This window comes from Toxotes jaculatrix, chromosome 7 (genome assembly GCF_017976425.1).
Source record: "Toxotes jaculatrix isolate fToxJac2 chromosome 7, fToxJac2.pri, whole genome shotgun sequence".
Lineage (NCBI taxonomy): Eukaryota > Metazoa > Chordata > Actinopteri > Toxotidae > Toxotes > Toxotes jaculatrix.
This window is the reverse complement of record NC_054400.1, coordinates 27,933,894-27,950,538: the sequence shown is the minus strand read 5'-3', so window position 1 is coordinate 27,950,538 and position 16,645 is coordinate 27,933,894. Positions and strand designations below refer to the sequence as shown.

At 42.7% G+C, this 16,645-nt stretch overlaps 1 protein-coding gene across 1 annotated transcript in view; it reads left to right on the top strand.

Annotated features, from left to right (window-relative positions):
* The window catches only part of LOC121185246 (voltage-dependent N-type calcium channel subunit alpha-1B-like), a 122,995-nt gene that overhangs the window by 61,088 nt on the left and 45,262 nt on the right, over positions 1–16,645 (top strand). The window contains exons 10-22 of the mRNA XM_041043316.1: positions 2,426–2,509; positions 4,958–5,164; positions 5,553–5,665; positions 5,837–5,949; positions 6,035–6,166; positions 7,293–7,365; positions 7,468–7,585; positions 7,756–7,823; positions 9,000–9,106; positions 10,201–10,266; positions 13,386–14,150; positions 15,159–15,352; positions 16,445–16,565. Of these exons, the coding sequence (XP_040899250.1) occupies positions 2,426–2,509; positions 4,958–5,164; positions 5,553–5,665; positions 5,837–5,949; positions 6,035–6,166; positions 7,293–7,365; positions 7,468–7,585; positions 7,756–7,823; positions 9,000–9,106; positions 10,201–10,266; positions 13,386–14,150; positions 15,159–15,352; positions 16,445–16,565 (2,161 nt within the window). The remainder of the gene's footprint in view (positions 1–2,425; positions 2,510–4,957; positions 5,165–5,552; positions 5,666–5,836; positions 5,950–6,034; positions 6,167–7,292; positions 7,366–7,467; positions 7,586–7,755; positions 7,824–8,999; positions 9,107–10,200; positions 10,267–13,385; positions 14,151–15,158; positions 15,353–16,444; positions 16,566–16,645) is intronic.

Here is a 16,645-nt window from a genome sequence, read left to right as displayed (position 1 = left end):
AAAGTGTTCCCCCAGAAAGTGTCTAGGAGCACGTTTCAGAGCCTTAGGAGTGGTTTGGACCCCCCTTTTTGTGGTACTTTTTGTTAAGCTGAAATTGGTGTTTAGGGTTGTTGAGTGTACAGGGCCTAAGTGTGAGATGCCAAAAGTGTTCCCCCAGAAAGTGTCTAGGAGCACGTTTCAGAGCCTTAGGAGTGGTTTGGACCCCCCTTTTTTTGGTACTTTTTGTCAAGCTGAAGTTGGTGTTTAGGGTTGGTGAGTGTACAGGGCCTAAGTGTGAGATGCCAAAAGTGTTCCCCCAGAAAGTGTCTAGGAGCACGTTTCAGAGCCTTAGGAGTGGTTTGGACCCCCCTTTTTTTGGTACTTTTTGTCAAGCTGAAGTTGGTGTATAGGGTTGGTGAGTGTACAGGGCCTAAGTGTGAGATGCCAAATATGTTCTCCCAGAAAGTGTCTAAGAGCACGTTTCAGAGCCTTAGGAGTGGTTTGGACCCCCCTTTTTTTTGGTACTTTTTGTCAAGCTGAAGTTGGTGTTTAGGGTTGGTGAGTGTACAGGGCCTAAGGGTGAGATGCCAAAAGTGTTCCCCCAGAAAGTGTCTAGGAGCACGTTTCAGAGCCGTAGGAGTGGTTTGGACCCCCCTTTTTGTGGTACTTTTTGTCAAGCTGAAGTTGGTGTTTAGGGTTGTCATGAGAGTACATGGGTTGGAGCTTTAACCAGGGTCAGTTTTGACCGATCCTCAGGGGAGCAAGATAGAGACATGGGACCTTGTCCTACCCCCCCATTTGTGTGTACCCCGAGTCCAACGGTACCACCCTTGAGTCTGTAGCACATAGGGTTCCGAAGTTATGAGCATTTGAAGTTCCCCCATATAAGTGAGTTGGGAGAGTCAAAATTTGGGGTTTTAACAAGGGTCAGTTTTGACCGATCCTCAGGGAGCAAGATAGAGACATGAAACCTTGTCCTACCCCCCCATTTGTGGGTACCCCGAGTCCAACGGTCCCACCCTTAAGTCTCTAGGACTTAGGGTTCCGGAGTTATGAGCATTTGAAGTTCCCCCATATAAGTGAGTTGGGAGAGTCAAAATTTGGGGTTTTAACAAGGGTCAGTTTTGACCGATCCTCAGGGAGCAAGATAGAGACATGAGACCCTGTCCTACCCCCCCATTTGTGGGTACTCCGAGTCCAACGGTCCCACCCTTAAGTCTCTAGGACTTAGGGTTCCAGATTTATGAGCATTTGAAGTTCCCCCATATAAGTGAGTTGGGAGAGTGAAAATTTTCCTAAGGGTGAGATGCCAAAAGTGTTCCCCCAGAAAGTGTCTAGGAGCACGTTTCAGAGCCTTAGGAGTGGTTTTTGTGGTACTTTTTGTCAAGCTGAAGTTGGTGTTTAGGGTTGTCAAGGATCTGTATGAGAGACTTATATGCAAATCATCTGACAACTATAGTTACATGTATGTGTGGTAGCATGAGAGTCCTGGGATGTTTCCTGACAAATCAGGAAGTCGGAAAGTGCTGCATGAACGGCTGTCAGTCCCCAAAATGTGATTTCCCCATATGGGTCCAAAATGCTGATGAGCAACAACATCACCCTCAGCAAAAAAAAAAAAACTTCTTCAGTTTATTCAGCTAATTAAAAAATTAGCTATACACTGTTTGGGCTCACTTGTTGATGAATTGTTAACGTATACAGTACAGTAAATACTTACAATATACAACATACAATATATACATACACAGCACAGTAGCTATACAATATGTATGATATTAAAGGATGCAATAAATACTTATCAATTTAAAAGGAGCATAATGTTAGACATACCACCACCAGAGCAAGTTCCTAACTCAGTAATCAGCATGTGGCTGATTCAGGTCATTCCCACTGGCATCCCCCCTTTGAGGTGTGTGTGTGTGTGTGTTTCCTCATTCTTGCGTTCACCTCTTATCAAGGCCATACTGCCTCTCATCTGCAGCCTCACCCAGGGTAACAGTCACTGTGATTATGGGTGGAAGGGTAATGAGATTAGAATGAAGTACAGAGAGTGAGACTCAGCAGAGTTCAGAGTCAGCGTGGGAGTATGAGGGCCCTTCACACAGTTTCAAAGCTCTTCTCCTCTCTGTAGTTTTCATACTCTCCTTTATGGTTTTTAATAGCCCTCAAAAAGAAAACTAAGTTACACAGGAAAAGGTTTAACAGTTAACTGAGAAGAAAACTGGACCATTTGGCATAAAGTGCTTGGTGAGTGTGTGTGTTTACATATCTATGTCTGTGTGTGTGTCTCAGTTTGACAGTATGGTAAAAGCAGAAATGATGGGACAGATGAAGAAAGTTTATGAATGAAGACAGTGGAAGAGTGAGAGAAAGGATCTTTCTTATTGGGGGGTCAGGGTCATGTAGCTTGGGGTGTTTTATTTTTTCCATACTGTATTTGCAGTGCTGAAAAGGACGAAGAAGAGTAAGAATGACCTCATCAATGCAGAGGAAGGCGAGGACCACTTCACTGACATCTCATCTGTTGGTGAGGACGATTCCTGAGACACAATATATGCCATTTTACTGCTAGTCCCCGTACAAACCGTGTTGGTTTTATAACACACAAACTGCTTGTTCACCCTGAAACAAGTTTGGTTGGTGTATTGCACTGTGACAGATTCAGTGTTACACAATGGATTCTAACAGAGTTACACTGTTTTGTTGTGTTAAAAGAGCCTGGTACCAAGAGCTAAATGGGTGACATTAAGAATATCTAAAGCAGAAACTACTCTGATAAGGAAATATATTAAGATGGGCCTTAAAACATGAATGAAAGAGAGTATCAGGACGACTCTTGCTAGAAAGAGATCAGCTTTTAATGATATCAAACAGGAGCTGTATAGAAAATGGGTCTGCTTTACCTCTGCAGGAGAATCAGTTTAATTTGACTGCCCTACAGGAGCAAAAGACTTCTGTGATCAACAGATCGACCAATAGACTGACGGAAGACTATTTAGTAATGACAGGAAGAGGCACTATCAGACTCGTCAGTTGGAACGTTTAAGGACTTAACGGCCCCGTTAAAAGAGTTTGAGTCTTCACGCATACGAAAAACTCAAAGCTGAAATCATTTTTTAACAAAAGACACATCTGTTGACAGGAAACCAGCTGAGATTACAAAAACCTCAGGTTGGTCAAAATTTTCATTCTAATTTTAATAGATTGGTGTGCTGTAACATGCATACATGCTCATGGACCTCAAGCATGTCCAGCTGCCTTTGTATAGCACTTGGAATTTTCTGAATCCCATCAATAAGACATCATCTCTTTCTGTTATATTCAGCAGTCCTGTTCTCGAAGATACTGATAAAACTCTCATTCCATCAGTGGCAAAATGTTCTGCTAATAGCAGAATCTGACGATCTACCATTTGTTTCTTACAGAATCCCCACCTCCTATGGAGGTTCAACTCTCTTCTGCTTGGGGATAAAAGTTGTTGTGACTTGATAAACAGAGTTATTGATGATGATTGATTTCTCATAAATAACCAGAAAGACAATGTATCTCTATCTGTTCTTTGTGAGACTCTTAAAGTTGTCATTAGTGGGAGGGGGGAGGACTCAATGAGTCCAAAGTTAGACAACAGCTGCTACATGCTCTTGGATTTCATTATGGATAGATGAAAATGCAGGAAGGTCACTGGTTCATCCACTTAAAATTAAATCAGCCTCTCAGCCTATAAGACAAATTAAAAACATTTCTGCTGATGTGACAGCAATTCCATCTAAAATGAATGATACCCTCAGAGACTAAGTTACCCATCAGAAAGCCGCCCCAATAACACGCACATATCAAGAAGATTCTCTCTTTCTTTAATATTGATAATGACCTTTTTTTCTGACAAAGAAAGGAAATTAGTTGAACATGATCGAGATACTAGAATCATTTAAAGATTTGCAAAGCGGCTGACCACCTGGGCCCCGTGGTTTTCCCATCAAATTTTACAAGAAAGTTTCAGATAAACTGGAACCACTTCTGCTAAATATGTTTAATCTCTCTTTAATCCGAGGTGCCCTGCTACAGACCCTTACAAATGCATCGATTACTCCATTGTTAAAAACTGGAATGGATGCAAATTATAAAATAATACTGCTGAAAGTCTAAGCCTTGTGCCTGGAAACAGTTATACACCATGTCAGGTCTGTCGCCTGCTTTATTTATTTATCTAGTGTGATTTGTTCTCTGTGTTTAAGAGAATTTGGAGATAAGAATCAGGTGGGGGAGAAAATGAAAAACTATGTGTAACCCTAACACCAAAAAAAAAGTGTGCACCTGCACACTGATCGGGACTGAGACAACAATCTTAATTTGATGTTGATGATTAGAATGCAGATGTAGATATTGCCGGATAATTATAGTAAAATGATATCATTTTAAAAAGGTATAAGATTATTGTAAATTAACTTCTTTTGATCGTGAAGGACTGTTTAAAAAATAGTTTTTATTGTGATAACATAGTATAGATGGATTTGTGTGGGACCTCAGGTGATACAGTATGAGTCAGATGTCTGGATTAAAATAGACCAGGAAATAATTAGCCCACTAGTCTTCCTGTGCCAGTAATGAAATTCTAATAGAACAATTTTTCTCCTTCCCTTTTGTGTCCTGTCCCACTTGACATTTGGGCTTGATTTAAGTTACAGAAGGTTTAATATAGTACAGGCTAAATGGGAGAAAGGAGGGGAGAGGTGAAGACCATGACACTGTGATCTAAAAGAGGCGAGGGCTTCACTTTGGTTACATCACAGATAAAACTGGTCAGAGCATGAAAAATCTCCTAATGAGGGTGTATAAGTTAATTATTTCACATTTAGTCCATTTGTCCCTGTGGTTCTTCCCTTTTTTAGTGTGGGAGAGGAGGTTAACCCACCTTGGTCTTAGGCTCGGTAACTTTATCGCCCTTTTGTATGTTTTGTTCCAACTGCCCCCCCAGGGTCGCCGTTTGCCCGGGCCAGCGTGAAGAGCAAGAACGAGAGCTCGTCTTACTTCAGGAGGAAAGAGAAGAGGATTCGCTTCACCATCCGTCGTCTGGTCAAGTCCCAGAGCTTCTACTGGACTGTGCTGTGTCTGGTTGGCCTCAACACATTGTGTGTGGCCATAGTGCACTATGACCAGCCGGAGTGGCTCACCTACGCACTATGTGAGCAGCAGCAGTTGTTACTGTCATGAAAAGCAGTATAACTATATTGTGTCACTATACACTATAGACCAATCTCATAAAATCCTACCTATTGTAATATACTTCAGGTAACTGTCACATAACCTTGCCTACATGCCATCAGTGATGCACCTGCTCTCTTTGTAGCTTCTGCTCTGATTTCTGTTAAATGTCCACTTTGCTCCACTGTCCATCCTGGGGCAGCACAGCGGTTATTTCCTGAAACAACAGGCTCTCTGAGCGTCTTATTCGCTGTGGGCACAGCTGAACAGGCAGCAGGAGCTCAGCTCTATTGAATAGTGAAGATCAGCAGCAGGGCTCTTTTCAACCTGCTCATTGATCTGTATGTTTTCTTCTTCTCCCTGGACAGACTTGGCTGAGTTTGTATTCCTGGGCCTGTTTCTGGCAGAGATGTCCATGAAAATGTACGGCCTCGGACCCCAGAACTACTTCCACTCCTCGTTCAACTGTTTTGACTTTGGCGTGAGTCTTCCTGTTCGGCTGGGAGTTCAATCAATGCATGAGCATGTGTAGTGTAATTCATGTAATTCAGGGCTGCTGCTGCTTCAGAAGAAAAATGTGTTTGATTATTGGCAGAGTAAAGTGTTTGGGATAAAGTGCTTGCCAGCTGTATTTATCAGAATGTGTTCACAGGTGATTATTGGCAGTATTTTTGAGGTGATCTGGGCTGCCATCAAACCTGGGGCCTCATTTGGGATTAGTGTCCTGCGAGCTCTGAGACTGCTCAGGATCTTCAAAGTCACTAAGTGAGTCATCACATATATCTGTTTATGTGCTGGGGATCACTGATTACGTCATATATGTTCATACAGTGTATCTCCGTGTGTGTAGGTACTGGAACTCTTTGAGGAACCTGGTGGTATCTCTGCTCAACTCCATGAAGTCTATCATCAGCCTGTTGTTCCTCCTCTTCCTCTTCATCGTGGTCTTCGCTCTGCTGGGCATGCAGCTGTTTGGTGGCCAGTGAGTAATTTATTTCTAATGTTGCTGCTGCTCGTAGTGAAGAAATAAAACACAGCCATCTTGAGGGACTTTACACTGACTCCATACAGAATGACTCTGGTAAAACAAGGCTTAATGGATTTGATTTGAATGGATCGTGAGTTTCTCGTCCTTCCATCCTTTGACAGTGTAACAGCATCTGGCTACTTATCTGTTAGCATCATCTGTGACAGCTGTACTTCTTGGCTGTTTGACAGACTTTCTCGCTGTTTGACAGATTCTCCCACTCGTTAGCCCACTTTAGCTCCTGCAGGTTAAAGTGGGCTAACAAAACACATTTAGGACTGACTGACTGTGAAAGACTCAACATAAATGGACTTGAAAACATTTTTAAGCCAACAAACGTTATGACTACAAACTCCAAAAAAAACTGAGCAAAAACAGCCCAGAGGTCAAAGGGTTAAAGAGGAATATAATATTTTGTCACTTATTCTAGAAACATGGACAGAGCATCATGATTCAGCCCTCAGCCGCTGTCAGCATCTCTCTGCACTTGGAAATAATGGGACATATAAACAAGTTAGAAATCAAGTCTTAAAATATAACAGTGAATACTTGAATCTTAAAAAGAATCTTGGAATAATTAAAGGAGTAAAAACTCCCAGCAGAATATGATGAAAATAAAAACACATTTCAGAGCAGGCCTCTGGAACAAATGCAGTTTTCCCTCTCTCCTCTCTGTGGCTGTCTTTTAATGAGACTCAGACAGAAAGAAGCTTTCTCAGATTTTCAGAAGGCACAAGACAGATTCTGCTGCCATCCCAGCCTTCTCTGTTTGCATCCCTCGGTTTTGGGGGGAGATGTAATTAGGTCCCAGTAGACAGACAGAGATACAAAATGTCAGCATTAGCACAAACTCATCCATTTGAGAAGAATAAACACTCAGACATCATCCATAAGGTCACACAGACCAGGCACTCAGATGACACAAATCTAATGGGCATATATTGCACTGGAATAATGTGCAACAGGCTAATGGAGAGGATAATAAAGTGCCCGATCCAGCTGTAGGTGGAGGAGTGAATGTGACTGTGTCATGGCTTTGGAGTTTGATTACATTCAGAGACTGTTCATTTTCTCCCTGCAGGTTTAATTTTGAAGACGAAACGCCGACAACTAACTTTGACACGTTCCCAGCAGCCATTCTCACCGTCTTCCAGGTAAAGGTCAACTCCATCATGCATGTTTTTTTTTTTTTTTCATCCTGCTCTGCTTGTTCCTCTGAGCTAGACTCAGAAACCAGCCCTGTGTCTCTCCTGCAGATCTTAACTGGGGAAGACTGGAACGCAGTCATGTACCACGGCATCGAGTCGCAGGGGGGCGTTCATGGGGGAATGTTCTCCTCCATTTATTTCATCGTTCTCACTCTCTTTGGAAACTGTATCCTGCCCCATTGATCGATCCAGATCGACTGGGCCTTGTGGCTGTCAGGCAGCCTTATAGCACAGTGAACGAATTTATCATTGATTTAAAGAACAGCTGCAATTATAAACGCTGCTTCTGTGTTTATCAGACATTTATAATCTTTTCCTGAACCCACAAATAACCAGACACACTCCTCAACGTGTTCTTGGCCATCGCTGTTGATAACCTTGCAAATGCCCAGGAGCTCACTAAGGTACAGTGATTCTTTATGGCTTTATAGGGGTTTGGGATGAGGCAGTAGCACTGTCTTACCCAACAGCAGCCGTCAGCAGAAGTCATATAGCTTAAATCATATCCCACAGTTACTTGCTTTTTTTATCCCCTTTCTTTACAACATAGTAAATATTCATAGGATATGAGGGTAACTTGGGTAACTGGTTTTCGCAAGACTGTTCCCTTTGGAGGTGTGTGTGTGTGTGTGTGTGTGTGTGTGTGTGTGTGTGTGTGTGTGTGTGTGTGTGTGTGTGTGTGTGTGTGTGTGTGTGTGTGTGTGTGGTGGGGAGGGGGGTGGGCTACTGTAGTATGACTGATGTAATGCTGCCTCTGTAACTCAACATAATCGGCAGCTGTTAACACCTCACACTGAGGAAGAAGCTGTTATCCACTGTGTCACTGACTTCTTTAAGAGGCTGTAGTCTTATTGATTAATCCTGCAGCATCTCTGTGTACACATTGTGTCCAGTTACAAATCATACTGAGTAAGAACAAATCAGATCTTATTCATAAAAACGGAAGAAAATCAATGAAATGACTCCATAAAAGTGGCTCCTAAAATAATGACAGTCTGGAATTGTAGGCCAGTAGTGATAAAGACCGGTGGTTGTTCAGGGCTGGGTGAAAAACTGGGGGGAGGGTTGTAGAATCACCTGTTCTATAATAATTCACAATAATTTTAGTATAATTAACATTTATTTCAGCACTAATTGCATCATATAACATCAGAGTCATGCCATTCTCAGCCCTCTGCTGCTCTCACTTTCTGTGCTCTAATAAAAATATTGTTTTTAATCACTCACTCATTTCACTTCTTTCTTTCTTTTTAAATTGATTGCTGTTCAGCTGCTCTCCGTGAAACTTTCCACAGGTTTTTAACATTAAAAAGCACCAGGAAAAGGTAAAACTAGGTCCACTGACCAGCTGTCAGACTCTGAGACTCTTGTTCTGATGTGAAACTGCATGAATCTATGCAGTGTTGAGTTTCACTGACAGTAGTTTAACAGCCTTCCAAACAGGAAAGTGGAAGCGAGTAGGTGAAATGAGTGAATCGAAAACGTATATACTATTATACTGAATTGATCAAAATAGCAGGTAAACTTGTGCTATTTGTACTGTATGTATGGTATGTATGTATTTTGCCAATACTGTCCAGGATGAGGAAGAGCAGGAGGAGGCCATCAATAAGAAACTCGCCCTCCAGAAGGCCAAGGAGGTAAAGGAGGTCAGCCCCATGTCAGCCGCTAACATTTCCATCACAGCGTAAGTCAACCTCTGTAATCCAATGTTCGTTCCAGCCTTTCTGAAATCTCTGTTCTTTTATTTTATTGCTCAGCTCTCACCCACAAAAAAAAAAAAAAAAGACCCACGGGAATTCTGGGAATTTTAGTTCTACAGCTACCCATGCTAAAGAGCAGTTCACCAATATGTCAGCACTCATGACTCTGCAGGGCACACGTCCATCCTGCTCGGTGATTCAATTCTCAGGTTAGCGTTTAGCTTAGGGCACAAACCCTTAACCCTAGCCTAAAAAATGGGAGCAAAAAATAAAGATGAAAGGCAAAAATATAAAACAGCTATGTATACAGAATCCTCCAATAATTCAGTATAAATATAGCAGAATGTTAACATCTCTAGGTCGTTATTTTTCCTGTTTATTTCAGGGAAGCAGAATATTTAGACAAACAGACAGCATAGTCAGAATTTTCTTTTGATATCTTCGTACTTGGTCCCTGTTTGATTTAGCTCTCGGGGCTGCTTTTCCCAGATGACAGCCACATGTTGAAACAAAGCATGCTGTTGATTAACATTCTCAGAGTCAATGTCCCAGTGAAAGTCAGTGCTACTCTGCTCACCCACACAGTCTTTTCTTCACAAAGCAGATCCCCCGCTCTCTGCCTCTCAAATGGCCTCTGCTGTAGAGTTCTGCAGGGTCCCGGAGAAGAATCATAACATCAGCAGACAAAATACTACTCACAAGTGAAATGAGAAATGTTTTACACTCTTAAACAGCCAGTACGTCCATGAGATCCCATTATATTTCTGACAACCAACCATGGGCACAGACATACAGCATATATGATACTGGGATGGACAGATATTTAACAAAAAGCTTTTCAGAGGAAGCAAAGATACTGAAGCTGTTGTGCGATTTTAATTATAACCATTCAATAAGGTTCAGTCTCAGTTTTGTGTTTCTGAGCTTTGACTGTCCATTACATTGAAATGCGATGGGAGGGGCTAACGGTCACATAGAGAAGACAGAGAAATGTCGAATGGTGTCTGGCTGTTTCCCTGACTTCATCCTAAATGATGTCCCCTCCCCCCTCCCCCATTTTTGTTTTGTGCATGTGCAGTTTTCTAACACGCAGTCGAGGTAACGCGCATTCTAGCAGCTCATCCATCTGCAGCGTTAACTCACTGTGAGTTATTACCTCTCTGATACACTTTTTAAAGTCCTCTCATGATCCTTCTCTCATTCCTCCTCTTCTGCTGCTAAACCCTTTCTTCTTCTGGTGTCATCATGTCTTTCTTCTGTGTGAGTTGTTCAAAAGAACGTGGCAGCTCTTCTGTGCTCACAGAGCTGTGTGTGTGTGTGTTTCAGTATTTCCATGCACGTGTTGTGTTTTCATTATTTACCTGTGGTCAACAAGGGTCACAAGTGTCTTTGTCAGTGATGGTAGTATCTGACTGTCTGTGATCCACATCCTTCTGTCTCAGAGCGATTTCTCACTGACTGCACTTCTTCTTCTGTAAATCTCAAGATGCTACATATCACTGTTCATTCTGTATGTGATATGATTCATTGCCCAAGCTGGTTGTAAATATGTGTTGTACGTTATAACTGCAGTGTCAGCTGTATGCTTGTGTTTTACAGATAAAGAATGGGACTGCTCAGTAGAAACACAGCAGCTTTTGATAGCAGTTACTATCATTCTTATTTGTACAGTGATTTGTGGTGAGTCAGAACGATGTGGGACTTTGACGGCTGACAGTGACACTAGTGGACTCACGCTGCTGGGGAAATTTTATAGAATTTTCATATTGTCAACAATTCCCATGAAAATGAATGGAGAGTATTTATGTAGCACTTCTCTTGTCTTGTTTGATCTTATCGACCACTCAGAGCACTTTACTCTACAGGCCACATTCACCCGGTCACACACACATTCATACGAATGTTTTTATTTTGTCTCAATCCCACATGCACCATCCTGCTGCCTCGGATACAGATTAGTGCACCAAAACAGTCTCCAACAAATGAACTATTGAGTAACGTTTGCTAAAAACCACAGTGACCAGCTATTTGAGGAAATTACTGAAACTTTTTAAAAAATGAAATTATATATTTGTGAGGTGTGAGGTTTAAAGGTTTACGTCTTCAGTAAGCAATGAGCTAGAGGCTTAAAGCCACCGAGACAAGCTAGCATACTGTTGGTTTTAATCTTTTCATTGGATTTGTTGACAATAAGAAAACAATTTTTAAAAAATTGAGTTATTTCCCATATTCTGTATTGTTAAATGCAACAATCTTCAAAGCAACAAAAGCACTAAATGAAACCTCATTAACCTTATAACCATGAAGATTTGGTAGAAAGCTCTCAAGTGACTTTTCACTTGGCCATCAACTAAGGTGTCTTTACGCCTACTGTGGTCATGTGTAAATACATAGATTACACTGTAACAATAATTCGTTACTAGATTGCATACACTTTACCAGACTATCTCCAAAATTGTTGTAGCACTTTCAGTAAGTGATACTGAGATAAGCAGCTAAGAGTTTCCTTCTTTAGGCTGCAGATTCTGTGATATCCAATATTTGTTGCCAGCAAGCAAGAAAGGGTTTGCCCCCCTAATCTCAGATCAGATCACACATCTTCACTCTGTAATTATAAAGCAGCTTTAGGTCTGGCAGATACTGAGGGTCTAACAGCTGAAAGACAGAATTAGTGTTGTAATTGGCCATAAAACTGTCATTTTTGTACTATTTTCAGTATTTGTTTGTTCTGTAATTTCATTTGTATAAATAATGACAGCTAGTAGCACATATATACACATTCTTCAGTTACTTGTGCAACCCTGGTTCTATGAGTAGTTTGAGTGCGATGTCTCAGTGTGGGATATGCTCCCATGCGCCTCTTGCATTGCGACAAAGACTATGCAAAACTATAGTTTACTTCAGTGCAATGGAGGCAGATCCCATAGTGAACTAATGCTATAAACGATCAATCAGATCAGTCAAGCCAAACATTACACAGCTCTTTTCCACTGTAACGGCACAAGTTTGCATTCAGAGTTCAGTATTTTTATCTCCTGCCCCCCATTATTACCCTGCTCCCTCTCAGCACAAACAATTTAAGTTGGAGTTTTTGTATAATTTTGCATCTCTACTGTACACGTTTCTCCCCTCGTCAGTTTCCTGAAGCTTATTTGCTCCCTCTGTGCTTTTGTCTGTAACTTGTTTCTGTCCCTTTGAAATTCCTTCTCTCCCTCTGTTTGTTTCAATGTTGCTCCCTTTATGTGTTTGTAGGAGTTATGTCTGCACCCCAGTCCATCACTTCCTGAGGTAAACCCAGCCGCCTGCTAGCAAGGTGGTGGATGATGGTGATGATGATGATGATGATTACATACGTAAAAACATACATAATCATTTTCTCATTATTTACATCCTTTGAAAGCAAGACCACATAAATAAAACAGACCTGCCCTGCATTGCTGTCATACACACCATGTTACGGGCTTTCCCGTTCATTCAGTGAGTCCAGTCCCATGTTGTCCATCTACCCTCTTAGCAGGATCACAGTGCAGTGTGTTACATAGTTTTACATATGTAGAAGGTGAGTATGAAGAATGTAACGGCAGGATGATGGAGCATTGAAAGCATGGACTAAAGTTACATTTTGTCCTTATAATCTGACTTATTTGACCCAATGCCACGTTCGGAGATGGCATGGTTACATGTCATTTTCCAACTGTAAAATAATGTGAAGAGATAGCACTGTTAAAAGTTCACACAGAGTCAACAGTGCATGCATTCAGCCATTCCACAGTGCTGTATTACACAGACATTGACAGAAAAAAAAAGGTGTTTCATGTCACAGCATGGTTATGTGGCCATGCTTGGCCTTTGTTCAGACATATCCATGGATGAGCCCTCTCCACAGTACAACTGTGATAAGTGAACGCAGTGGTTTGCTGTGTTGAAAGCTCCATTGCACCTTGTTCATACTGTAAATCATTCAAGCATGTAGGGACTATGTGTGCCATATATATATAAAATGAAATATACTGCAGGTTTTATGTGCCATGAAGTATAAAGTACATACATACTGAATGTGTCACAACTCAACAGAAAACCATGCCTGCCAGTGTATCCATTGGAAATGCTTAAATCCTTTGTAGAAAAGACAAGTGTTGTGAAAAAACTCTGTCACCGATATCAAAGTAGAGGCATTGGTAAATAATTTACATGGGATTTTGTATTGTGGTGTCAATGTTTTCAGTGGTTGTGATTTGTCTGTTTCTTCTGCCCCTCCCTTAGTAAGGAGCAGCAGAAGTCAATGAAGACAATGTCGGTGTGGGAGCAGAGGGCCAACCAGCTGAGGAGGCAGAACCGGGCGAGCTGTGAGGCCCTGTACAGTGAACTGGAGCCTGAGGAGCGCCTCCGTCTGTCCTCGGCCCCCCACAAGACCCACCATGACCGGCCACTGCTTGTCGAGCCCTGCGACGGGCCTATGCTGGGCGGCCACCAGCACCACCATCATAAGCCCTGCATGCCAGAGGAGGGTGAAACTGCCGCCGACCCTCCTGTGCCTCACCAGCCTCGTCGCCACCACCGCCACAGAGACAGGGGCCGCACCAGAAATAAAGAGGAGACAAATGATAACGGTGACACTGGTGGGAGACACCACGTCCATCACAGTCGCTCCAAAGATTATGATGGCAGTCGGGGCAAAGAGGGGAAGAGCGAGAGATCCCGCAGCCGAGAGGGAGGCAGGAGGCATCACCATCAGAGCTCGGTGGATGACAGCGGAGGTGGAGGAGTCACGAGCGAGAGAGAGCATCGCCATCATCACTCACACCGGCAGTCCCGAGGGGGCAACGGGACAGTGAACAGTGGAGGGAGGGGAGAGCGAAGATCCCGGCACAAAGATGGACGTTCTTCTCACAGGGATGGGGACAGGAGTTCCAGGGGAGACAGCGGCGCCAATGGAGAGAGGAGGAGACATCGGACTCATGGATCCAGGGGCCAATCCACAGTTGAGGGAGAGGAGTCCAACGAAAGAGAGAAGACTCATGGTCACAGGTAAAAAGGATTGAAAAATCAAAGCTACCACACAGTCAGCACTCTTTCCTCTGAACAGACTTTGTAGGGCTCTAAGCTCATTTAAGCCAGTTGTAGTTTCTGTCATGCTGTAGCTGATTAGTGGTGAAGAATTCATTCAATATTCATTTAATATCTGTTTTTGTTTTGTTTTTTTTCTTTGGTAACAGTCATGGACCACGCCCACATGCACCACACAACATGTTACTCCTGATTTTTGTTACTACCTGTCCTCCAGGTTTTGAGATACATGTTTTTGGTATCTGTGGCGTCCACTATCAGTGAGGCTCAGGATGCTTTGGTAGGCCTACTCCCAAATCCAGTCTGAAAATATCTACCAAGATTTATGATGATTGGACAGATCGTGAATGAGTTATGGACAATTTCCAGCCAAGTGCACAACACAGGGAGGAGAGGAGACTGGAGCGGAATAGAAGAGTATTTATTGCAGGGTTAAAGGGATGGGATTTGAGCCAGAGGGGATGGCTGGGAGCGTGTGGGACTGGGCTGGTGGCTTCGCGGAAAAGCCAGGGCTGAACCCACCAGAGTGTCCAGACAATGGGAAGCTGGGCCGCTGGAGACAGGGGCAGACAGGACTGCAGGAAGAGGAGAACAGATTAAGCAACAAGGCAACAAGCAAAATATATATTAGAGTGGTACCATGGTGGTAGTGGCAGAGCTGGGTCTTTGTGGAAGTCTTGATTGCAGGATGGGATGCAGCTGGTGGTGGGTTCTGCTCTGAGTCCAGCAGACCTGTCTCCATACACAGGGAAAGGGAGACTGCAGGCTTGGCGGGGGAGGTGACAAAATGGTGTTGCTCCTGCTCTGTAAATGTTTATCCAGATCCAACAGCTTTTATTCAGCCAAACTAAATGTCACTGACAGTGGTGACAAGTAGCACAGTCATTTCTTCCCTGAAGGGACTTAAGAATGGGATGTTATTTGAGAATATTCTGTATATTAATATCTAAACTCCTGTCTCTGTTCTAGGGACAGGTTTGGTGACTCAGAGGGGGAGTCCCTAGCCATCTCCCCTCAGCAGGACTCTAAGGGGGCCAACTGGCCTCCTGACGGACCAGAGGACTCAGACAACCAGCGGAATGTCCAACGAACTGGCCGAAGCTCCATCCAAATTCCTCCTGTGACTATCACCTCCCCACCTGGAGAGACCACCCTCATACAAAGTCAGTATCAAGCCGCACATATAATGTGACTCAGAATACTCGAAGGTTTATTCATAGCCACAGTTAAAACAAGAACAGTTCACAGAGAATTCAAATACAGATTAGACAGATGTAGATATTCATCAGGTCTTTTCCCTTTCATAGAGATTGAATAGTGATTGAATATTTGGCCTTAGGAAATTATTTTTTCTGATTTCTATCGAATCAATTCAAGTTTTAAAGACATGAGAAATAAAATGGGAAAAGAAAATTGCAAAAAAAGAAAAACAAAAAGAAATACTCCTCTGAGCCAAAGGAACACCATGTTGGGGATACCAGCATGCTGAGACCAAACAGAGGGCTTAATTACTCATGTGTTTGTACACCTGGGAAGGTTGAGACGCCCTCATGCAGCTCACACACTGACAGGATCTGCTCCAGCCTCGGACTGTAACAGACCTGGAGTTGGCGTCTGGGCCAATCATATTGCACCTCTTTGGCATTCAGGTGTTAAACTGTGTGGTGTACAGCTCTCTGTACACTGAAATCCTAAAAGGCAAAAATAAAAATGTATATGGCGAGTTGACAAAAAAGATTAAATGAATAAAACTAGTATAGTAATAATAGTAAAATTAAATTGGACTGGAAATAAACCACAAAAAGTTGAGTTTATCCATTTCAGATGACCAGTTTCTTGCTTATATGAAAAATGGTCCCCATAGAAAAGAATAGGATCTTTATATTAAATAAATTTTTATCAGTCAGTATAGAGATAGCAGGAAATGAGGGAAAGAAAAATGGGGAGCAACATGCAACACAGGACTGGATGTGAACTGGGAACATTATTGTCTGTGGTTGGCACCTTGATCCTGATACATGACCAAAACATGTGACAGCAGGTCACTGGAGACTGACAACTCCCATCGCAAAGAATTTTGATTTGCTCATGTATCTGTGACAGCCTGTGTTTGGTTAAATGTTAATGGTAAAGAGCCTACGGGCTGTGTACGGGCTCTAGAAGAGGACAAAGAAGAGATCTAATTTCTGTTCCACTCTGTTCAATACCACCATGTTCTCAGATTGTTGCTGCAATTGAACTGTCTGTCTTCCCAGTGAACAGTATTGACTGTGAGACAATGCCCATGAATGAGAAGACCCTGGAGGACCTCGGTCAAAGTGGTCCCAAACCCATCCTGCCTTACAGTTCTATGTTCATCTTTGGACAGACCAATCCGTGAGTCCCCTCAGCCTTGTTTGTCCACTCACTTTTTGTTGTAGAACCTCCAGTATGTGATGGAAGTCGGATCCTTCAGA